Source organism: Diceros bicornis, chromosome 13 (genome assembly GCF_020826845.1).
Source record: "Diceros bicornis minor isolate mBicDic1 chromosome 13, mDicBic1.mat.cur, whole genome shotgun sequence".
NCBI classification, from domain to species: domain Eukaryota; kingdom Metazoa; phylum Chordata; class Mammalia; order Perissodactyla; family Rhinocerotidae; genus Diceros; species Diceros bicornis.
The window spans coordinates 27,520,902-27,545,083 of NC_080752.1; the positions used below are offsets into that span (position 1 = coordinate 27,520,902).

At 58.6% G+C, this 24,182-nt stretch overlaps 1 protein-coding gene across 1 annotated transcript in view; it reads left to right on the top strand.

Annotated features, from left to right (window-relative positions):
- CAMTA1 (calmodulin binding transcription activator 1) overlaps positions 1-24,182 on the top strand; it is an 864,246-nt gene that overhangs the window by 757,301 nt on the left and 82,763 nt on the right. Inside the window, exons 8-10 of the mRNA XM_058552798.1 lie at positions 12,132-12,272; positions 13,758-15,604; positions 21,315-21,441. Of these exons, the coding sequence (XP_058408781.1) occupies positions 12,132-12,272; positions 13,758-15,604; positions 21,315-21,441 (2,115 nt within the window). The remainder of the gene's footprint in view (positions 1-12,131; positions 12,273-13,757; positions 15,605-21,314; positions 21,442-24,182) is intronic.

The window sequence follows — 24,182 nt, forward strand, 5'->3', positions numbered from 1 at the left end:
AGTAGTCAGCAAGGCCTCCTGGTAGAAAGAGGACTTATCCCTGCCTTTACCTTTGATGACGTGGGACTGGGAGACGGGCAGGGGGCAGAGAGGCTCCCAGGCAGGTTCGTGTGGAACAGCATGAAGGAGGAAACAGAGGCAGAAGCAAACACACAGTGTGGCACTGAGGTGATGGAGCTCTGTCACATTTAAGGGTTAGAGGACGTGTTGAATATGAAGTGATGGAGGCTATTTCGAATGTGAGAGGGTGAGAGGGTAGAACCATGTGGAGTGTGAGGGGGTGGAGGCCATGTTGAGTGTGGAGGGAGTGGAGGACATGTTGTTAGTGAGGGTAGAAGCCAACCATATTCAATATGGGGGATGGAGGGCATGTTGAGTGTGGGGATGGAGGCCATGTTGAGTGTGAGGTGATAAAGGTCCTGTGAGTATGAAGGGGTGGAGCCATGTGGAGTGTGAGGGGATGGAGGCTATGTTGTGTGTGGGGATGGAGGCCATGTTGAGTGTGGAGGGAGTGGAGGCCATGTTGATAGTGAGGGTAGAGGCCATCCGTATTCAGTATGGGGGTTAGGGGACATGTTGAGTGTGGGGATGGAGGCCATGTTGTGTGTGGGGATGGAGGCCATGTTGAGTGTGGGGATGGAGGCCATGTTGAGTGTGGAGGGAGTGGAGGCCATGTTGATAGTGAGAGTAGAGGCCATCCATATTCAGTATGGGGGAGGGAGGGCATGTTGAGTGTGGAGAGAGGTGGGGAGAGGCCATGTTGAAGGCGTGTGGAGCCCACGTTGTGTGTGCGGTGATGAAGACCACGTGGATAGTGGGGTGGAGCCCATGTTGAGTGTGGAGTTTGAGTGTGCCCTCCCGGCTCCAGCAGTCCTCACTTACTCCATCACCTTTGGTCCCTGGGCACTTGCAGCCTGTTGGTGTTTTCAGGAGCCAGAGTCTCAGCGTCTCCCCATGTGCTCTCTGGAAGACCAGCTCCTAGCCTCCGTGCAAGGTTAAGGCTGGTGTGGCAGCCACAGGGACCCGGGAAAGGCCAGGGTGGCTGGAGACGGGGAACCCCATATTGCTGAGGAGCGGCTGATGTGGCAGAGAGACTGGGAGGAAGCAGGCTGCTTAGCAGGCGCCTGCCTCTTCCGGGAGCTCCTCTTCCCGCGTGTTAAGCCAACAGAGCCCTCAGTCTCCAGAGCCCCCACCCCTTTCTGCACTTGTCCCGGAGGCGCTCGATGTTGCAACACCAAGCCTTGGGGTGTATAGTCAATGCGTCTGCTGTTTTCTCATAATTTTCCAGACAAAGACCAAAGATCCAGTAAGAGGGGCAGTGTTTATTTGTTTTGCGTTTTTGCTTAGATTGTAATCCTGGTCATTATAGAATATCAAGAAGTAAAATCAACAAAGGCTTTCCTTTCCCAGCCCCACATGGAACCCGTTCCTGGTCAACTAGTGCCACCTGGTGGCCTGTAGCAGCAGAGCGGCTCAGAGATGCGAGCCCTCTGGAGGGGCCCCGCTCCCCAGCGTGCCACAGGAGCCAGCAGACATGACTCACTGTCCCGCCGCTGCCTGTGGTTCTGGAGTCTGGGATGTGGTGGGGGGCCATCTGGGGCCTGTTCTGTGGTTCTGGAACGGTGGTTTTGGGGTGGGGCTGGAACGAGCAGAAGGGGGCCCTAGGGAGAGGCACATACACCACCTTTCCTCTCCAACTCGGTGTATCCTGATCAGACATCACCCGGCTGGCACGAGGCAGAGGGGCTGGCAGCTTCGCCCTGACGAGGAGGGCGTGCTCCCAAGTCTTGGCCAGAGTCTGGGGCATGGAGGGACAGTTAGCAAAGCAAGTCACAAAGGTTCTGTCCCCACAGAACTGCAGGTGGGGGCACCCTGAGGTGGGAGGTGAAAGGTGGGGGTGAGGGGAAGACCAACCTGGGACAGGGCCACTGGTGTTAGAAAGGTTTAGTGTTTCTCTCTGGCCAGAAATGTTCGCTTGGAAGTATTTTCCAGTGTCCCTACCTCTGAAGTGAGACTCTCGGATGGGAGTGAGGGACCGAAGTCAGGAGTGAGCTTGGGCACACCCAGGCTGCCGGCCACGGGGGCTTGGGTGGGGCGGGGGCAGAGCAGCTGTGGCTTTACTCCAATCCTCTAGGACCAGCAAAGCCTGGGCAGAGAGGCTGGCTTCATACCGGGAGCAGCAGTCCACATCCAAACCACCTGGGCAGGTTGATAAAAAGCAGACTCCTGTAGCCCCCCACCCTGTCCCCCAAGACATTCTGATTGCACAGGTCTAGAGTGGGCCCTAGGAACCTGAATTTTTTGACAAGCAAGATTCTCATGCTTTTTGAGAGATCCCAACCTAAAACAGCCTCCAGTGAGAGGCCGACCAAGGAGCCCTGTCGTGGAGATCAGGGCCAGCACCTCCGTGGGGCCACAGGCCTCTTTGAGTATCAGCTCCTTCTCAAATCCTGATGGGAGAGAGGCAGGCACTGGAGGCAATGCTCATCTCAAACATGCGCAAAGAATTCGGTGTATAGTTTCTGGGTATTCCAAGATCCCGTGTGATCTTTCCATAGACTCCGGGTTAAGACACGCTACCCTAGAAGTTTCCTTGGGTTGAAACTTAGATGTTAGTGCCAGCACATAATGGGGTCTTGCCAGACACTTCGTGACTTGAACTCATAAGAAACCCTGGAGTGCCATAAAAGGGAAGCACATCTGAGTCCCCACAGCGGGCCCAGAGCACAGGACGGCAGCTCTGTCCCTAAGAGCAGAGGCACTCGTCAGTGGATGGAGCCTGCGAGGCCTGCAAGGTTCTGCCCTGCTCCCTGCCTGTGTTCGCAGGATTTGGAGTCATTGGGGGAGGCGAGGACAGGACAGAAGGGCCTGGAAGGGATCTTCCTGCCCATTGTGCTTGTCCCTTTGATGAGAAGCTGCACAGGGAGCAGGCAGGGTGGGCCCCTTAATCCCCCGCTCCTGCCAGGATGCCTTCCCAGCACCCCCTAACCTGGCACCCCCCAGCCTGGCACCCCCCAGCCTGGCACCCCCCAGCCTGGCACGGAGGAGAGCAGGCAGTGGGCGACAGAACAAGGCTTTAGTCTGGGGCATGCCTGCTTTTCCTGCTCTGCTGGGAGCATCCGGCTTGTTCTGCAAACATGCCTTTCTCCCTCAGGCTACATTTTACTTAGCTGATTTGGCCCCTAAGTAGAACTAAAAGAGAAATACTTCTTTTGATTCCCTGTTTCTCCCCGGCTGCTTGCCCCTGGGGGCTGCTTGGGCGCCGTCACCCCCTGCTGTTACGGAATTCCCCGCTCAGTCTTAACCATCCGCTGATTCACTGAGCGTTGATGGAGTGTGCCTCGGCGCTGCTGCTGGGGATGCCGCAGTCCACCCAGGCCCTGTGCCTGATTGCCACGGGAGCTGGCACAGCCCCCCTCAACCTGGGGTGGTTTGGTTAAACTTAGAATTATTGCCTACATTTAAATCTCCAGATTTTCAGCTTCTCTTTGAAAATCGAAGATTCTGGGCCACATAGTTAAGGAGCCAAGAGGCAGCTACCGCTTTCAATGGCACCTAGGTCCCTGCAGGCGCCACCTCTGGGCACATGGAGGAGGCATCTAAGTCCAGGGTCCTTGCAAGCCCAGGGTCTCGCAAGAAGCAAGATGGAAAGCATCCAGAATCCCACCTGGTCCCCTGTACCCGATGACAGTGGCCTGGATGGGCAGCTCAGACAGGTGGTCACTCCTGCCACCTCTGCCCCTGAGCAGCTCCCGGGAGAGTGGGCTGCAGTCAGGCCAAATGGGGAGGATTCCAGAGCCCACGTGGCTCCCTGGATGTGGGATAACAGCTTCTTCTCTCCCTGCCACATTGCGCATCCCACGTTCCTAGACAGTCAGAGAGCTTCAGGCACATCCACACTCTTCCTACAGTGCGAAGAGTTCCTGGCCTCGGGAACAACGCCACTTAGCGAATCAGGAGGAGACTCTGAGAGCCTTACAGCAGCTCCACGATGCCACATCCTTGGCCCGGTGAGCAGGGCCAGCGTGCAAACACTCAGCCAAGGCTGCTTTTGAGGTCACAGAGCCCCTAGGAGATTGCCTGTGAGGCCAAGTGCGGAGACACTGGCAAGGCCACCCCACGTGGCCTAAATTTCCCGATGTCGGAGCTGCAATGGCCCGAGCAGCCTCAGTCGGCTCCTGATGGGGAAGCTCCTCTCCACCCCCACCCCAACCTCCGTGGTGTGAGGTCCGTCCCACCTGGAAGAAGACGGTGGCCGTGTTGAATTCTCAGGCCTCTGCCTCCACCCAGGGCCTGTGCCTCCCAGTGGAAGATGGAAAGGGAGCCCCATGTCCCCAAACATTCAGAACCAGGAATTACAAGCTCATTCAGGACATGGCACACACGTCCCCGTGTGCACACGCCTCCACGCTCCTCGAAATGAGGTTTCTGAAAACATTGTCCCCAGGACCAATACGAGAATGCGAGTGGAGGGTGAGATGGGGAAATTGAATAGTATGTGGGTGTCTGGATATGGGAAGTTAAATCTAATGAAAATTTTATCCAGTTGAACCAAGAAATCAGAAGCAGGACCTTTACTCCCGTCAACAAGAATACAGTGGAAATTCAACCAACGCGGCTGCCATTTCCCAGTGACCTTGTTGCCATGGAGACAGTTTTCTTGTGTCAACAACCCGGAGGAATCCAAACGGGCTCATTCACGCTGTGAGAGGCACGTGGCGGCCCCCTCCCCTGCCCGCCTCTGTCACGTGGTTCCTAAGGAGGGTGACCGCACGCCCAGGATTGCCGGGGAGCACCCCGTTTATACCACTGTCCAAACAGATGATCACAGCGCCCCTTCAGTCTCCAAGGTCACCTGTCTGGACAGCAAGTTAAACAGTCACCCTCTGTATGGGTCCTTCCTGAGTGCTGAGTACCTGGGCAGGAGTACTGGCTGAGCCCAGGCTGATGCTGACCAGGAGAAAGGGGCCCCCCACAGGCCTCTACTGTTAGGGGGAAGGATTATCTTGTCACCAACATGCCACTTGTCACCTGCTCATCACAGCACCAAGAAATCTCTTCCCATGCAGAGAAGGCCAAATGTTGATTCCAGCCGTTGATTCCATAGTGAACCAAGCTCCAGCTGACGTGCCCTGTCATCCTTGTAGAAGTTACTGCCCCACAGAGCAAAGCAGGGCAGGTGGCTAGCTCTCACCAGCTCCCGGGGCCACCGCAGGGTGATGGGGACTTCCAGAGTTCTCCTTTCTGCCTCTGTGTTCAAGTCCCTTCCAAAGTGTTCCAGACATGACATTTCAGAGCAGAAAGGGTTTCTCACTCGGGGCCCTCGACCCAGCCTGCCTCAGAGCTCCTACAGATGCCACCAAGTTGGAATGCTGGGTGTGGGCCCCACTCATCCATGTGTCTTCACAGTTCCTTGGGGAACAACGGTGTGTAGTCAGGTGAGGCACCCACCTTACAGATGACGAAACTGAGGCCAAGAGGAGTGAAAGATCTTCTCAAGATCATACACGTATGAGGAAAAGAGCTGCAGCCACTGGGGTCTGACCCTAGGCCAGCGGAGTCCTGCCAGCCGTCTCCTGCAGACTCTCCATGTCTCTGGATTTCAGCCTCTTCTTCCCAGACCGCTGGCTGGGCCGTTGAGCTCAGAAGTTTGCCCTGCCCTTCATGAAAGTTCCACCACTGCTTAGGGTAGCCACGTCAGGAGTAGATGTTTGTGGCTTCTGCAGACAACCAAGGAGAGGCTGCCCGGGGAGTCCGTGACTCGATGGGTCTCGTCCTCACCCCCACTGCACCCCAGTGACTGGAAGTCCAGGCGAGGAGCCCCCATGTCAGAGCCGGACGCTGCCCGCATGAATCCCACACTCTCCAGGAGGAGTCTTTCTTTCGGCTCCCTGTCTTTCATAGAAATTTCCCCGCTAGATGCACCCCTAGCCAAGCACCCCAGTCTGCCACAAGGAAGGAGGCCAAGCCCTCCTCTGGGAACCCCAGCCACCCAGGTCAGAGGCCGAGATATTCTCCACGCACAGGCTGCCCCCCGCATCTCCTTCTCCCTCCCTCTTTTACTGGCTCCTGATCTTCCGAGAGCAAGTCCATGCAGGGCGTGCCCCCACTTCCTGCCCTGCGCCCTTGGAGGCCTCAGCCCCAGTCTGGGGGGCCCGTCCAGCTGAGTGGCTCCACGCTCCGGCCTGGCTGCCCACCTGCAGGCCCAAGAGAGAAAAATCATGAGGGAGGGGCCGGCGGCTTTAGAGCTTCTGCCCCCTCCCCGCCCCAGCCCACCTGGCCCCACTGAGGCAGCAGCACCCTCCATAGTCAGAGAGGGCAGGAGACAGCAGGGTGGGGTGCCGGGCTGGGGGCAGCGCCTGGCCCAGCTCCAGGTTTCCAGGCTTCCTGCACAGTCACCGGCAGCCCGGGAAATCGGAGGCTCTCTCTGTGGGAACTGAAGTGAGTCCAGCCTGAGTGGAAGGAATCTGGCCTCCTGGTGGGGTAGCCTTCCCTCCTCCTTGCACTAATCAGCCATCCTGCTGTTCCTTGGTTCCCGGTGGGATGCAGGCTGGGAAGACCCTGGGAGGCTGGCGGCTCACTGGAAAGAGCTAGACTTTGCAGCCCCTCCCTGCCCCTACTTATCTGCTGTGTGACCTTGGGCAAGTTACATAAGTTTCCTGACTCTTGGTTCTCACATTAATAAAACGGGATGGTAATACTTCCTCAAAGGATTGAGAGATTAGAGATGTAATCTCTGTACCAGGGGGTCTCAAACTCGAGCTGGCATCGAATCCCCTGGAGGGCTTGCTAGGACACAGATCGGAGCCCCAGCCCCAGAATTTCTGATTCAGTGGGTCTGGGTGGGGCCTGAGAATGTGCATTTCTAACAAATCCCAGGTGATGGGGCCACACTTTGAGACCCTCTGCTCAGTGCCCTGTCCACAGTAGATGCTCAATAGGGGTAGATAATGTTGTGATTTATTTCTTTGAGTAATGGAATCAACATGTAAAGAACCTAGTACAGTGCCTGGCACAGAGCATAAGTTCAATAAATATTATTTTTGTTATTATTGAGATGTGAGCTCTGCTTAAGGAAAATAGTGAACCAATGAAACAAAAAGAGAACAGTGCTAAAGAGGAGTTGATTGACAGAGAAACTGTCCATCCATTTATTCACTCAACCAATCTTTCCTGAGCCCTTTCTTTGTACCAGGCATCATTCTAAGCCTGGGGGATAGAGCAGCGAACAGCTCAGCAAGGCCTGTCCTCATGACTCAGACTCTGACTCCAGTGAGGACAAGGGCCGGAGTAGCCAGGAAGGCTTCCAGGGGGAGATAAGGCTTGAGCTGGGCTGTCCTGGAAAGAAGGATGAGATTTAAAGTGGCAGAGGAGAGAGGCCTTCTGGAAAGCCCTGATCTCAGGACCCCTTGCATGTGCAAACGCGCACCCCAAGTGTGCAGGGCACAGGGCTGGCAGGTCTCCCCCAGGGGCTTGTAGGGCTTCAGCCAGGGAGCCTGGGGTGGGGGCAGCCTGAGCCCCGATGGGAGCTGGATTAGTCTGCTCTGGCTGCCATTACAGAATACCACAGACGTTCATTTCTCACAGTTCTGGAGGCTGGAAGGCCAAGGTGGAGGTGTCTGCAGGGCTGGTTTCTGGTGAGACCTCTCTCCCCTGCTTGCAGACGGCTCCTTGTCACTCTGCCCTCACACAGCCTTTCCTCTGTGTACACACACTCCTGCTGTCTCTTCTTCTTCTTCTTCTTATAAAGCCCCGAGTCCTGTTGGGTCAGGGCCCCACCCTCATGACCTCATTTAACCTTAATTACCTCCTTAAAGGTCCTATCTCCAAGTACAGTCACACTGGGGTTAGGGCTTCAACCTAACAGTTTTGGGGGACACCATTCTGTCCATAACAGGCTGACAGGGGAGCTCGACCTGGGCTCAGGCCTAGCCTGCCTAGCCGACTCTCTACCTCTCCCCTGAGGCTGGGGCAGAGCAACTGTAACCCAAGAGGCCCTTGGCTGGCAGTGGCCCCATGTGGAGATTCACCCCCACACCTTCCCCCAGCGCCTCTTCTAGATCTCAATTACTCTTCCCAGCGGTTGGCCGCCTCTTGGGTGAATTGTTCATCAGAAGATGCTCTTCAAAGCATGGCCACATGCTGTTGTCGTTGATTTCATTTTGATTATTCATATTAGTGGAAGTGCTGCCACCTACCCACAGGTGGTAATTAGGGTAAGTGTCGAGTCCTGGCCAGGTCAGCGTGGGAGTGGGCAGGTGGGTTCCTGCGACAGCCACCCTGGCCTTAGCTCTAGAGACCAGTCCTCACATGGGGCATGCTGCAGGCAGGCCCAGGTGCGTGTGTCCCAGAGCAGCAGCGAGACTTTGGGGGGAGCCACAGGAGCACCCCACAGCACCCTGCTTTTCAGGGGCCAGCATGGCCCTCCTGGCCATCCCTGTCCTGTGCAGGCCCATGGGGGAGTTACGCCCACCTTCACCCTCTCTGGTACCTTCCCCTGCCCTGAACTCCCTGGGCACACAGGTGCCCCCTACCACCTGAGCAGCCCAGGGACCACCACCCAAGCCCCATGCATGGGGAGCTGAGGAGGCCCTTCCGCCTGCGACGCGGCACAGGCTGGGCTGGAACACTCAGGATATTCTTCAGGCGAGGTGGCCAACGTGGCCTGGGAATGAGGAGCCAGGTGCCCACCACCCGTCAGTAAGCAGAGGGGACAGATGTGACCAGAGCCACCAGGAGGTCATTTTTCTGGGAATTCCCTTTTCTCTCTCTGTGCCCACCCCCCCCCCAAGTCATGACCTCACACTTAATCAAGTGTACTTTTAATGCACTTTTCCTTCTGCTCCTTCCACGAAGGGAGAGGGGCCGGGGCCGGGGCCAGGGCGGCCGGCGCCTTTATTAAACTTCCTTCCACAAAGCGCTCTGTTCCCTATAGAAATCTCCTTCCCGCTGATTCCTTACGTGTCGGGAAGCAGAGCGTGACATGTTAAAAGCCGTCTTGATAGTATTTGATATTCAGTACTAAAAACTCACCACCTCGGAGGAGGGGCTTCCTCCAACCGAGGGAGGAGGCGATCTGCATACTGGGTGTGCCAAGACAGTAGGTAATTTGCATCAAGCATCCAGAAATTCTCTGCGTGCAATCTGTCACCCTTCACTGGGTTTTTGTTTTATAACCTTCACAACATAAGGGGGAGAGCAAGAGACAGAGAGAATGCAGCAGCCGCACCCCCACAGGGGCTGGAGAGGAAGCCTGGTCTGAGGGTCAGCTGTCAGCGCAGAGAGCGGCACTGGTCAGAAATGCCACAAGACTCCAGCAGAGGCCGCTACCCTTCAAGGGATTAGTGAGCCCACCAAGACCCGAGACCTTGGGGTGAGCTGTGGCCACGCAGCCAGAAGCCAGAGGGGGGCTGCCCTGAGCACAGCTCATCTCTCCGAGAGCCAAGTTCAGACTCCGTGGGCTTTTCCCTGAGAACATCTGCTCTGGCTTTGCGGTGAGCGTCTGCCCCAAGTCCCCCATAAGTAGAAGCACTGCTGATGAGCTCTGGCGGTGTCTCTGCTCCCAGACTTGCAGTCCCTGCAGAATTTCAGCTTAGGACCGAGCTGTGTGTTCACCATCCTGATAGTATGTGAGGAACTCCTGGGGAGCTTGAAAAAAAGCCTGGGCACCACCCCAGACCAAGGACATCAGAATCTCCAGGCTGGGGCAGGGGACAGAGAGCTGGGACAAACCATCAACATGTGCAGCAGTGAAAGGGGTGGGGGGATCCTCAAGTCCTGCCCTCTGGACCCCCAGACTCTGTTTTCTCATCTATAAAGTGAGGAGTCTGGAAAAGGTCCTCAGCCAAGGGGGGCCGGGCATGGGGACAGGCTGGGGGACCCTGGCCCTCACTCCTGCCTCAGCCAGGCCTCCTCTGCTATCTGACTTCCATACTGGATTTCCAAGTAGAGGTTTATTTGAGAAAAGGGCTCCATAGCTGTGATGAGGTTTGCAAACCCCTGGCCTGGGCCTTCTCTCCAGCTGCCGGGGACAAGGTCGGCCTGAGCCAGCAGGAGCACAAGCCGCCTGGGGCTGCTGAAGAATTCCCCAAGGGATGCCAGGGCAGAGGCACTGCCCACCTGCAGAAAGGTGGGCCATCAACCCCACCACCACGCCTGCACGTGCCCATCACATAGTGCTCTGAACAGGCACACACGACCTCAAATCCAGGCTACTCAGCTAGCTCGGGGACAGAAGCCACTCAGCACCCCCACCCCCTCCCAGTGACCCACCAGAATCCAGGCCCCGGCGCTGGGGAAGGCGCGGAAGGCAGAGCCCCAAAGGCCTCTGGAGGAGCCTCATCAGAATGGAGCAGAGGGCGAGGACAGAGCCAACACCTGGGGCAGGTGCACGGAAAAGGGAAGCGGCGCCCGCGAGGGATTCCTGGCAGATCACAACCCTCACACGTGGGGTTTTCTTTGAAAAACACTGAAGTTCTACACAAGGGTGCGGACGAGGAGCAGAGGCATGAGATGGATGCCGCGCGGAGCTCTCCCCTCAGCCATCCAAGGCGGGGCCTTCTGTGGATTTCACAGCAAAAGCCTTCCTTCCCCAAGCCCAGTCCCACAGCATCAGCCAAGGCACAGGGCAAGGCCAGGATTGCATGCTGTGTGTCGCCTTCGTCACCGTCACTGCTGTCATCGCCTTCCTCACCATTGTCTCTATTAACAGTTATGACAACAGCTACTCTTTGTCGGGTACACACGGAGTGCTAGGCAGGTAGATGGGGTTTCCTCCTGGCCACCTGTGAGGCAGATACTATTATATTCCCATTTTACAGATGAGGAAACTGGGGCTCAGAGAGGTCTAGTGACTTGCCCAAATTCACACAGCAAGTAAAGACCAAACCTGGACTCAAATCCGAGTCTGAATCCAACCCAGCCCCTACCCACTATGTAGACTGTCTCCTTGTGCATCAGCAGTCTGGAGCACCACCCCCGCAGAGCAGGGGCAGTTGTGACAGTTCTTCCCCTGGAGCCCACATGAGAAAAGCTCAGCCAAAGGAGAAAGGAAATTGTTCCTGCCTTAGCCAAGCCGCTGGCCTCTCTCTCCCATGACCCCGTGCCCTGCTCCTCCTCCCAGACTGCCTGCTCCCACCGTCTCCCGCTCCCAGCGGCCTGGGGCCCTCCTGGAGCCCCAGGCACCAGCTTCAGCCCCTGGGCCAGGAATTCACTGCCTCTGGAACCCAACCCCACCAGAGCCACCAGAGAGAGCTGGGCTGTGCCATCTGCCCAACGTGCCAGCCCAGGGCTCCACCACCTCCCGGCCGGGTCTGCTCCAGCTGAAAAAGCACAGGAAGAGAGCAGTCAGTCCACACACCAGCGGGGAAGTCAGTTTGTTTGACTCCAGCCCCCATCCTGCCAGGCAGGTGGGGAGCCCACTCTCAGGCATTCCGGGCCCCCACCCCAACACCCAGGGCCAGCAGAGGTCCAGGGTGGAAGAGGGTTGAGCCAAAACCGCAGGGCGGCCGTCCAGGTGGCCAGTCACCAATGGGCACCCACTGTCTGGGCCACGTGACCCCTCAGCCCTGCTCCTGTCTCCCTCAGCCTGGCCTGCAACCCTCGAGGCTGAGAAGCCTGCTAAGCAGGAGCTGAAGCGTTCCCCTCCAGGGCTGGATGCCCACCCCAGCACGCTGCAGGGAGCCGGGCCCCCAACCTCCATCTCCTCTCCGAGTCTCCACGCCCAGCGGTCTGGGGAGTCCCTCAGCCTCGCGTCACCCCTCCTTCCCAGTCCTTGCTCCTTTCTCCTTCACTCCAGGACCCCTTGAAGGGCCTCCCTGGTGTACTAGGACTTTGGGAAACAAAAGCAAATCTTTCGGCGTCCACTCCCCGGGCTGCACCGCAGGGAAGGGAGGAGAGGAGGCAGAGGCAGAGCAGAGGTCTTGGTGAGAGTGAGGGTCTGGTGGGGCAGCCTGGCCCTCCCTCCTCCCACCTCCTCAGGTGCCTCAATTGCTTCAACTGGTCCCTAGAGCCAGCATCCCAGCAGAGAGGGGGCTGCTGCAGCTCTGAGAGGGCCTAGATCCCAGCTCTCACGGGACCTCCCCCTGCACCCCATGTCCCCTGACGGCCCCTCTGCCTCTCTTTCCCCGCAGTCCATGGCATCAAGTGGACCTGCAGCAATGGGAACAGCAGTTCAGGCTTCTCGGTGGAGCAGCTGGTACAGCAGATCCTCGACAGCCACCAGACCAAGCCACAGCCACGGACCCACCACTGCCTCTGCACTGGCAGCTCAGGTGAGCAGGGCTCCCGGGGGGCAGGCAGGCGTGACAGGGCAGAGGGGGCTCTACCAGGCAGTGGGCACAGCTCTCCTCCTTGGGGGTGGCCTTGATGCCCAGTGATGGGAGACAGGTCGGCCAGACAACAGCACAGCACCCAGGACAGACTCACCCTCGCCCTGCCCCACGGGGCTGGTAGGGCAGCCCACTCCGGGCAGGAGAGAGCAATTTCCAGAGAGGCAGCTCCCGCCAGGAGTGGGAGCAGCAGAGTTGGGGAGGGCACGTAGTCAGGGCTCTGGGCCTTGTCCACCCACTGCAGGTGCCCCCCAGGCCCCACGATCTTGGGCGTCGTCAGCAGGAGGCCCAGGTCCCTGGGCAGTGGGCCAACACTGGCTTCTCAGGGAGATCAGCCTGAGTCAATGGGACCACTCAGGCTAAACGTCTTTCTTTAACCCCTGTCTCCTCCAAGAATGGAAAGTGTCCCGCACTTTCCATCCTATTGCGTCTTTTTCTCTCATAATGGTATTTGCTCTTTAAAATGTGCGTTCTCCGCTCCCTCCGCGGCCTTAATTAGAGATTTCCATTAAAGGGTCATGCCACTTCTCTGCAAAGTCTTCATGCGTTTAGGAATCTTGGTGATGAGGCTATAACAGGATCAGGAAAGAATTCACCCTTTTATCAAAAGTGAAGTGACCCTTATCAGATAGAATGAAAAGAATGGCGGAGTGGGAGAGAAAGGAAGAGAGAAGCCATCCTGGCCGCCTTGGGGGAAGAGCCCTGTGGGAGATTGGCCAGAGCTCCACACCCTGGGTGCCAGAGGCTTTTTTTTCTTCTCTGCCCCTGAACTGGGGGTTTGGGCTCTGTCTGTGCTCAGGTTGTAGGAGGATTTTGTCCCACAGGAGCTGAGGACAGGCCAGAGCTAGCTAACAGGGGTGGTGGCCCCAAATACTTGTCTGCCTCTGGAGCAAAGTCTAGAACCCTCTTTGGTCACTGCCTGCAGGAGAGGGGCTTCCCAAAAAGCAGGCATGGAAGATTTCGTGGGAGGGGAAAGGGACCCACCACTATCCTGGGCCGAGCCCCTCTGGCCAGCAGGAGCCACTCCAGCGAACGGTGTCTGCCTCTGAAGCTGGAAAGGTTTTTCCTGGGGAATGACATTCTCTCCACCTCCTCCTTCCCGACCTCCTATGTCCTGGGCTCTATTCTTACTATTTGAAAAGCACATCAAGGAAAAACCCCCTGGTCTGGAGGATGGTTACATGGGGCACATGAGAGTCCAGGGTTGGGGTAAGTGGGCCCGAGACCTTGAGTGTCTGTGACCCACCAGCCCCGAGGGATCAGTGGCCTCCCTGGACTCCCGGGTGGGGCTTTACCAGGCCCCAGCTGTCAGGGACAGGGTCCGCCACAGTCCTAGCTCTGACACTCTCTTTGTGTGTGCGTGTGTGTGTACACGTGTGTGTGCGTGCGTGCGTGCGCGCGTGCATGTTGTGCTTCTGACCTCCGCAGGAGCGGGCAGCAGCGTGCACCACAAGTGCAACAGTGCCAAACACCGCATCATCTCGCCGAAGGTGGAGCCGCGGACTGGGGGGTACGGGAGCCACTCGGAGGTGCAGCATAATGACGTGTCCGAGGGCAAGCACGAGCACAGCCACGGCAAGGGCTCAAGCCGCGAGAAGAGGAACGGCAAGGTGGCCAAGCCGGCGCTGCTGCACCAGAACAGCACCGAGGTCTCCTCCACCAACCAGGTGGAGGTCCCCGACACCACCCAGAGCTCCCCCGTGTCCATCAGCAGCGGGCTCAACAGTGACCCCGACGTGGTGGACAGCCCCGTGGTCACAGGCGTGTCCAGCATGGCAGTGGCCTCCGTGATGGGGAGCTTGTCCCAGAGCGCCACGGTGTTCATGTCAGAGGTCACCAACGAGGCCGTGTACACCATGTCCCCCACCACCGGCCCCAACCACCATCTCCTCTCGCCCGACGCCTCTCAGGGCCTTGTCCTGGCTGTGAGTTCCGACGGCCACAAGTTCGCCTTCCCCACCACGGGCAGCTCGGAGAGCCTGTCGATGCTGCCCTCCAACGTGTCTGAAGAGCTGGTCCTCTCCACCACCCTCGACGGTGGCCGGAAGATTCCAGAAACCACTATGAACTTTGACCCTGACTGTTTCCTCAACAACCCCAAGCAGGGCCAGACATATGGGGGCGGAGGCCTGAAAGCCGAGATGGTCAGCACCAACGTCCGGCACTCGCCGCCCGTGGAGAGGGCCTTCAGCTTCAACACCGTCCTCACCAAGGAGATTAAGACCGAGGACACCTCCTTCGAGCAGCAGATGGCCAAAGAAGCGTACTCCTCCTCCGCGGCGGCCACAGCCTCCAGCTCCCTCACCCTGAGCGCTGGCTCCAGCCTCCTGCCGTCGGGCGGCGGCCTGAGCCCCAGCACCACCCTGGAGCAGATGGACTTCAGTGCAATAGACTCCAACAAGGACTACACGTCCAGCTTCAGCCAGACAGGCCACAGCCCCCACGTCCATCAGACCCCTTCCCCCAGCTTCTTCCTGCAGGATGCCAGCAAGCCCCTCCCCATCGAGCAGAACGCCCATGGCAGCCTGAGTGACTCTGGGGGCAGCTTTGTGATGCCCACGGTGAAAACAGAGGCCTCGTCACAAACCAGCTCGTGCAGCGGCCACGTGGAGACCCGGATAGAATCCACTTCCTCCCTCCACCTCATGCAGTTCCAGGCCAATTTCCAGGCAATGGGGGCAGAAGGGGAGGTGACCATGGATACCTCACAGGTGGCTGAAGGGGGTGAGGGCCTGCTCAAGTCTGGGGAGCTGCAGGCCTGTAGCTCTGAGCACTACCTGCAGCCCGAGACCACGGGGGTCATCCGCAGCGCTGGCGGCGTGCCCATCCTCCCGGGCAACGTGGTGCAGGGACTCTACCCCGTGGCGCAGCCTGGCCTCGGCACCGCCTCCAACATGGAGCTCAGCCTGGACCACTTCGACATCTCCTTCAGCAACCAGTTCTCCGACCTGATCAACGACTTCATCTCCGTGGAGGGCGGCAGCGGCACCATCTACGGCCACCAGCTGGTGTCGGGGGACAGCGCGGCCCTCTCGCAGTCGGAGGACGCAGCCCGCGCCCCCTTCACCCAGGCGGAGATGTGCATCCCCTGCTGTAGCCCCCAGCAGGGGAGCCTGCAGCTGAGCAGTGCCGAGGGTGGGGCCGGCACCATGGCCTACATGCACGTCGCCGAGGTGGTCTCGGCCGCCTCGGCCCAGAGCACCCTGGGGATGCTGCAGCAGAGCGGACGGGTGTTCATGGTGACCGACTACTCCCCAGAGTGGTCCTACCCGGAGGTAAGCTGCTGCTGCCCTCGCTTCCCCGCCCACCTCGCCCGCCCACCCGCCAGCGCACAGCAAAGGGAAGCTCATTTGATTTGGCGGCCCTTTCCATGCAGCGCTGGATCACACAGACAAAATCGTCCCCTCCCTCTGTCCCCACTTGAAATACCTCCGCCTCTCTCAAGCAGTGGTTCAGTCTTCACTGGAGCAGGTGGCTTTAAAGTCAGGGGTCTCCTTGGAGGCCAGGTGGCCCTCCCAGCTCCGGCCCCAACAGTCCGCCGTCACCTGGCTTATGTGTTAAGATTCCAGCTATGTTTTGCTTTGCCTTTGTTTTTTGGAAAAAGTATCCTGCTAAACAAACCATTTGAGAATCACCACCATAGAGCATCCATATCCATTGTTCTTGATTTACTTCACGAAACGAAGCAAAAAAAAAAACTCCCATCAAATGGAGAGGGAGGGTGCAGCGTCTGAATAGTCATCCATGAGATTTTCTTGGGTAAATCAGGCCCGTACAAAATCAAAGCCATAATCATGACCTAGGATCTCCCACCTGTGCCCCGCCACCCCACCCCTATCCCACCCCAGCTGTCTCAGTTCCCAGGGGCTGAGATCTGACGTTGAGAATCGCTGCTCCAAAGCCCAGGACCACGAGAAAACCCTCGTCTTGCCACGGTGGCCCACGTGTTTAAGGAAGGAACCTTTGCTCTTTCTCTGAAGTAGATGGCATAGGAGGGGGACAGAGTGGCCCGGGCTTTCTCTAATGCCCTGCTGCACCCCGGGGCATGCACACTCCCTGACTCCTTCCAGCCCGCCTGCCCAGTGCCTGGGGCGCAGCCCAGATGGGCACCTTCCCCTGGGCGGGGCTGCCCACGGCTCTCTTGGCCGCTGCCAAGACACCACTGCCAAGACACCACTGCCATGCTCCATAGACACTAGGGCGGGGGCCGCTGCCCGGGACACCAAGGGAGGGGCACTCCTGAAAGACCCTAAGTCTCACAGGATGCCTTAGGGCAGTGATATAGACCTCACAAAACGTCTCCGGGCATAGGCAGTGCAGGATGCTGGCCAGAGCCCTGCATATCCCAGACCCAGGCGCTGGCCAGGTCTCCCAGACGATGCCCGAGTCAAGACTGGGTTGATGGGGTGTCCTGAGAAGCGAAGCACTTCTCAGAGCCAGTCTCTGCTTCAGCATCCCCCCCAGGCCCTGGTGAAGAGGACAGTGAGGCCTAGTGGTGAAGGGCGCATCTCAGGGACACTCCTGGGTGTCAATCCAGCTCTCTGTGCCTCAGTTTCCTCCCCTGTAAGATGGGGTGATAACAGTACCTGCTCAGGGCGAGGTATGGTGCTCCCAGGAGAGTTTGTCATGTCTCTGGGCCATAGTAAGTAATCAGTGAACGTGGTTATTATTCTGTGGCCGTCACAGCTCATGGCCACTGTGTTCCTTTTCAGGTCTTCCTGCGGTGGCCGTAGGAAAGAGGCTGCTCGCTGGTTGACCATGTGCAACCTTGGAGGGGTGACCTAGATGGCGGGCCTCAGTGTCACAACCTTCACCAGGAGGCTCACGCCAGCTTCGCCTCCTTCCTTTATGGCAAAGCTAAGATACAACCTGTGTCCTGATGCCCCCAGCTCTCAGATCCACATCAGCCCAGTGAGTGGCCCGGCCTTTGGACAGGAGAGTCCTGGAAATCGGCAGGTGTCTGGACAGAGCAGCCTCTGCCCTGCACTGGGTCTGTGTACAGCCTGTTTATAAAAATCCTCGGATGTCCAGAGGTGGCTGCTCTGTGTAGTGAGAAGCCTGGGCCTGGGGCAGGACAGTGTGGTTCAAATCCTGGCCCCACGCTTACCAGCCGGTGACCTTCGGCAATGCAGTGCCTTCCTCTCTAAAATTGGGGCAATGGCAGCGCTCACCTCACTGGTTGTTGTGAGGACTAACTGAGGAAAGTGCTCAGGCAGCCCCTGCCTCTTCAGTCCACCTCCATCTGCTTACCCTCCACCACCCTTCCAAGATTCCAGAAGATTCCCACCAGGCTTTCTCTTGGTGTGGCTTGGTGTGACCCAGGCAGTGACACTGAGCTCAGGGGCATCCTTCTAGAGCCCACCACACTTCCCCCAGGGTGAAAGGTCAGCTCAGCTCAGCAGCTTGCCCCCCACAGGGCTTAAGAAAGCAATTCAGAGGGATAAGGAGGGAGCCGGGGCTTGGGGTGCAACGAGAAGGTCAGAGCTGGGAGTCAGGGCACTGTCTTTCGATCTGAGACCTGGCTCCCTGGGCCTCAGTTTCCTTATCTGTAAATGGCTGAGAGGGGTGGCCGCAAGGCCCTCCAAGTCCTAGGACCTAGAAGATTTGGCCCTTGGGACACTTCAAGTCTTCCTGGAGCCTGAGTCCCGCGGGAGCTGGAGGATACAAGGAGGAACTGTCTTTCCCTAGGCCTCGGCCTGGGTGTGCAGGTCCCTGTCCGGCCTCCTTGGGCCTGGGGTCACTAGTGACAGAGCCCGAGGCAGGCCTGGCACTCTCTGTTCTGTACCAAGTACTGCCGGTAAATCCCTCAACTGCACCTCGGAGCGAGTCAGTTCAGCAGCTCGCCACACGAGGGCAGCACAGGAACGGGAGAGGAAGGATGCTCTGGCGCCTGGCAGAAGGAGCATCCAGCCCTGGTTTTCCAGAAGCCCTGGATGCTTCCAGCTCCCCGGAAACAAAAGCAGCTCAAATTCAATTTGATTTGGAAAATGCACAGATTCCATCAGCTGGGCCCTTTGGAGCCCGATGGCCACAAGCGGAGGCCCCTGCAGAGGCCCCAGCGGCTCTGAGCAGCCACTTCCTCCTTGCTGTCCTCTCCCACCTCTCCCACTGTCCCCAGTCCCGGAGCAGGAGCCACCCCCTCCTGGGTTCTCCTACAGGAGACAGCCCTTCTCTCCTGACCCTTCTCTCCCCTCACAGCCCCCTGGCTGGCATGCTTGCCCCTTCCTCGCCCCTTCTCTGCCAGCAAGGGGCCTGCTTGCCTACCACGTCAGGAGCCCGGTTCTAGCCCGGCTCTGCCAAGTTCCTGGAGGGCTCTGCGGCAAGACACATAGGCCTGCGGAAGCTTCCTAGTCCGTAAATATGGGGGCTGGCTAAACAGTCGCTCAGCACCCAGCTCTGAAATTCCGCATTGCCCAGGCACCCACTTTGCAGGGATGCTAAGGCTGGAGCCATCTGCTCCCATTTCTCATATGCTCTGTCCACCTCTTCACCTCCAGCTGCAGCTGGTCACCAACACACACACACACACACACACACACACACACACACTCTGGAGTGCCTCTGGGCCCCAGGATCTGCCCCAAGTGCATCAGAAATCTGGGTCCCTTATCTCAAGACTCCCACGGCAGAGACCTCAGGTGGTATTTCTTGCCCCCTCCCCACCCCCAAACCCTTCTGCGTCATCTGCCTCCACTGGCACTCCTGCTGCACCAGGCAGAGGAGGCTGCAATTAGAGCCATCAGGTGCCTGCGTCACAACGAGTCAGCAGGCGCAGCCAGGAGAGTGTTGCCATGGCAACCGCCCCTTGAGCAGATAGATGCTGAGCCCATCCTGCAGCAGTTTCCATGGAGAAGGTCCTGATGTTCTCCAGTAATTTCTGCAGCCCTTTGTTCCTCACAGCAGCCCTAGCTTCATGCCAGCCGCTGTTGATTGGGGTTATTATTTTCTTCCTTTTTTCTCACATGGTCACTGTCTGTGGCCTTTTGAAGCCACAGCCCTTCCACTTCGCAGGATCCAGGGAGGATCATGTCCTGAGCCGGCCTCTGGTACTCCCGGACATCCCAAAGTCAGGTTCTATCTATGCCATGGGGCACACCTCCCTGCCAGGCACCTGCTCCCAGCCTGTGGGCCGAAGGGTGCCAGCCCCAGCCCCACCACTCCGACAGACCTCCAAGTCTCCTTGTGGAGCCATATATCAGAACCAAGGCATGTTAAGGCCCCTAGAGATCAAATGCCTCCCAGAGAGGTTGGGCCACTTGCCTGAGGACACACGGCTACTGAGGGGCAGGGGCCGGCCTCCTGCTTCTGGCTCCCAGTCCTGAGCTCTCTCCACTGTCCCCCAAACTTTGGTTGCCTAGCGGGAAAATGACTTCTCCAAAGCCATCCCAGCCCAGAGGAAGGCCCATCCAAGAGCAGAGGTGAGATGCCTGCCATTCTGGGAGAGCCCCTTCCGTAGTGGAACCCTCTCTTCTGTGCTGGGCTATGGGGAGCCACCTTCACTCGACCCTGAAAACACCCCCTCCCGATACTGATGCCCAAGACCAGCCCCGGGCCAGGGCAGGGTTCCAGGAACATTGTGAGGAGCAAGCCCCATGTGGAGGCCGGGGGTCCCTCCAGGGCCGAGATAGCCAAGGAAAGGCCACCCAAGAACCCGTGACTGAGCAGGAGAGAGCATCTCACCTGCATAGGGCAGCGGCAGGGGTCTGGGGTCTGGTCTCTCTGGCCTGGAGAGGTCGGGGAAGGAGGGTCTGGGGTCGGCACTCCTCACCCCCTCCATCACCCCAGTCTCAAGTAGGTGCCACTCTCGGCCTTCCCCAGCCTTGACACTAGGTGGCGCTCTCCACTCTGTCCTGACAGCTCCTGGCCCCCTGCTGGGAAAGGTGGATGGAGCCTGGCTGGGGTGGGCCCACCAAGGAGAGCCAGAGAGGCCAGCACCCCCACACTCTGCCCCCCCCAGTGTGGGCCTCACCACTCAGTGACTGGGCCCTCCCCTCGTCTGTCTGAGCTCTGAGTAGGGCACCTACACCTCATCCTTCACATCGGGCACATTGAGTGCAGGAGGCGCTGTTAATCCCTAAGGGGGGATGGTGGCCGTAAAGCAGGACCCTCCGAGGCACCGGGACCTAAGGCAACCCTCCTCGCTCTGGGGCACACCCTGGCTGGTTCCAGCAGGAGGTCAGGGAGCACCTTTCCTGGGCCCCTCTAGCCGTGTGGGCAGCGACAGACAAGCGCCCTGGATGGCTCAGCACAGAGGCAGGGGGCCCATGCTCAGTGCCACCCTATCCTCATCCCCCAGCTCTAAGACGCTCTACAGCCCAGGGCAATCTCTAAGCCCCTCCAACTCAGAGCCTTCTTCTCCATCTTTGTATTTCTGCCGTCATTCTCGTTGCCTTCTTCATCCACCCCCGTCTCCTGCCCCCCGTCTCCTCCATACCTCGGGGATCCTCGGTCTCTCCTGGTTTCCCCACCAGAACTTCCAGTCCCTGGGTGACACTAGGATGCTCAGGCCTGTTTTCAAAACTCAGAGCTCCCTCCACCTGTCCACAAGCAGATGACAGAGAAAGCCCTCCAGCTCCCTCCACTTCCTTCCCAGGGTCCCACCTGGCCAGCTCTCAGGTGCATCATGGGCTGGAAAGGTTTGAAAAACTCTGTGCTCCCTTCTGCCTAGAACTGGAAGTTACACAGGAGAGGGCCCGGGGTCAGAACTGCCAGCCCCCATGCTGGATGCCAGCTGAGGATGGCAAGGAGCAACTGGGGTCACCTGAGGGACCGGGGGAGGAGGGTTACGGGTCCTCTCTTCCTGCTGCAATCCTGAAACAGTGGTTCTCTAAAGCCAGAGCTTGTTGGAACCAGGAATCTGCATGTTCAACAAGCACATGGGGTGGGGTGCAGACCACGGTCCAAGCAGTGCGGCCGCGAGGCTGGCATCCTTCATCCCTCCCTCTGTAGCTGATGCTCGCCTCTGCTCATGTCTGTTCCCTCCAGGGAGGAGTGAAGGTCCTCATCACAGGCCCGTGGCAGGAAGCCAGCAATAACTACAGCTGCCTGTTCGACCAGATCTCAGTGCCTGCGTCCCTCATCCAGCCGGGTGTGCTGCGCTGCTACTGCCCAGGTGAGACAGCTGCTTCCCGGCCGAGGGCAGGGGCCCAGGAGCACTGGACCCCAAACCTGGGGTGACCTTGGACAAGTCACGTCATTACTCTGGGCCTTACTTCCTCAGCTGTGGAGGAGTGGGTCCCAGACCAACTACTGTAATGTCATCTCTCCTGCTCATGGACCCCATATCCGACAGGGTCGTGGCATGCTTAGCTGGGATTCTGAGGAGAACATGATGAGGGGACTGTTTAGACAACCAATGAGCCAGGTCGACACACCCAGGACCGGCCACAGCAGGACCCTCGACCTGAAGGGTCCCTGGAGCTGCTGAGAGCCGGGCAGGCAGAGGGCCCGCAGGGAGCTGCACCTGGGGTCAGAGGCCATCCCTCCTCCTGCCCGTGCCCCCCATGGCCATGCCGTCCGCAGGGTCAGTCCCCCTGGGGCACAGAGCAGGTCAGAGAGAGATGAAGGCCTGGCGGGTGGTGGGGGAAGGAGTGTCCAACTAAGAATAATCTGCACAAACTCCTTCGAGAATTTGCAGCCATCTGCCCCGTCCCCAGGAAGAGGCGCCTGCACATAATCCGCTTCCAGTTTCGGGGCAGGAGCCCCTCTGTGCTGCCTCAGAGGTTCCAACCTTCTCCCCACTCACTTGGGGCTTCACCATCACTGACTTAGCTTAGTGTCCCTGTCTGGTCAACTCATCCTTGACCTCTGGCCATTACTACCTCCCCACGGGCCTGTCGGCTCCATGAGGGTAGGGTCTGTGTCTTTCTTGGTCACCGTGTGTCCTGAGGGCTCGAAAAGTCCTTGGCACGTCACGAGGAGGAGATGGGTATTTGTGAGGGAATCTGTGTCTAGATCTCCTTTTCGGTTCCCTGGGTGGTGTTGGGAAGACCCCTGGCTGACCCCTTGCACACATCATTTGCTCCAGGGATGGGCTATCCAGCTAGCCCAGGCAATGATCAGAGGGAGATAGGGAGGTGGGGTGGTGAGGGCGAAGGGCTCCCCATGTTATCTGAAGCCAGGAGGCCTACAAAGGAGAGAGAATGCTCCCCGTGGAGGGCTAGGGATGGGAAGGGAAGTGCAGCGGTAGGGGGTGGGGGGGCTGGGCAGGGGAAGGTTCCCGGGTAGGAGCAGAGCTGGCCCGTGCCAGGTGCCAGGTTCCACCTGGAGCAGTCCTGCTTGAGCCTTGGGCTGCCCCAGCTGTCTGCCTTCCTGCAGCATCCCCCCAGCCTGGGCTCTTGAGCTCACATGGAACACTCTTCCTTCTCTCTCTCCATCTCCCCATGCAGCCCGCAGAGCAGAATGTTCCAGGCCTGCGCTTACATGCTTGGCCTCCATGGGAACCCAGCACCTTCTTCCCCACAAACATTCCAGGGAGCCCGGGCTGGCGCCATGGTGGCCTCTCCTGCTGGCCCTGCCCCCTCTGGCTGCCTGGCGGGCTCCAGAGAACCCACTGGGCCCCCTTTTCTCCCAGCAGCCCTGCTCACTCTGGAGCACAGCCCCCCCAGATGCCAGCCCGGCTGGGTCAGCCTATCACGGCTCAGGGCTGTGTGTGGCTAATGCTGCCTCCCCACCCCCACCAGCAGGGTACAGGGAGAGGGCAGCGTGTTATTAAACTGTCCACTTATCACCTGCTGCTGGCACAGGCCTCGCCTGTCCTATAAATAGAAGCCACTTCCTGTACCTGGTTCTTGCCTGGCTGAGGACTCAGACCTTGCCTGTCCTAAGTTATCTGACCCCTCCAAAAAAAAGACTGGCCTTTGCGTGCCCTCTGGATGATGTCCCAGACCAGGACCTGGCGACTCCTGGGGGCTGGATCAGTCACACCGCAGCACATCCCAGATCAGCCAGTTACCATCTGGCAGCTTCGGCTCAGCGGCTGACCTCTCTGGGCCTCCATTTCTACATCTTTACAAACCACCTGCCAGGAGGGCCAGAGCATGAGCTGAAGGAAGGCCCGAGAAGCACCTGGAGTGCGTGCTCGATCCATGAAGGTGCTCCATGAGCGAGGCCTCGCTCTTTCTGTCCTGAGGGGAAGTGGGGAGAGTGGACCAAGGCTGTTCCGGTCGCGGCAGGCAATTCTCCTGGTCCCAGAGCATTTCTGGGTCCCCAGAGCTGGCAGGAGAGTCTACCCAGGCCACCGTGTCTCCCAGTCATTCAGCTCTTCTAATGCCGCATCTCAGACCCAGGGACGAGGAGCCACAGACTCAGGTGGACTGAAAGCCGGGCCTCACCACTAGAGCACCATTCTGTTCTACAGCCAACGACAAAGAGGGGGGCACCTTTGGACATCTCTGTTTTGAGGCCCAAATTGAAACACATCACTCTGTAAGACAGCCCTGGATGCATGCATGCCTGCATTCATTCATTCATCAAATAGTCTGCCAGGCACTGGTAGGCACCAGGAATGGAGCAAAGCCCAGCCCCTAACCCTAACCCTGACCCCCGGGGATGATGCTGGCTGCTAGGGACCCTTCCCTGGGTCTCCCAAGGACTCAGGGAACCTGGAACTGATCTTGAAGAAGGAATACTTGGAGGCAGAACCAAACCGGCCTCGCCGAAAAGAAGGGCTCAGAGGCCTGTGAGCACAAGGCAGGCCTAGCCCTTAGGGGCTAGGAATGACCTGGGAGGAGGGGACCCAGGGAGTGAGTGGGGGAGGGCACAGGGAGCACAAATGGCCGCCGCCCACCTGCCTGGCGCACCTACTCAGGCAACACGGGTGAGGAAACTCAACCACGACCAAGAACACGATTC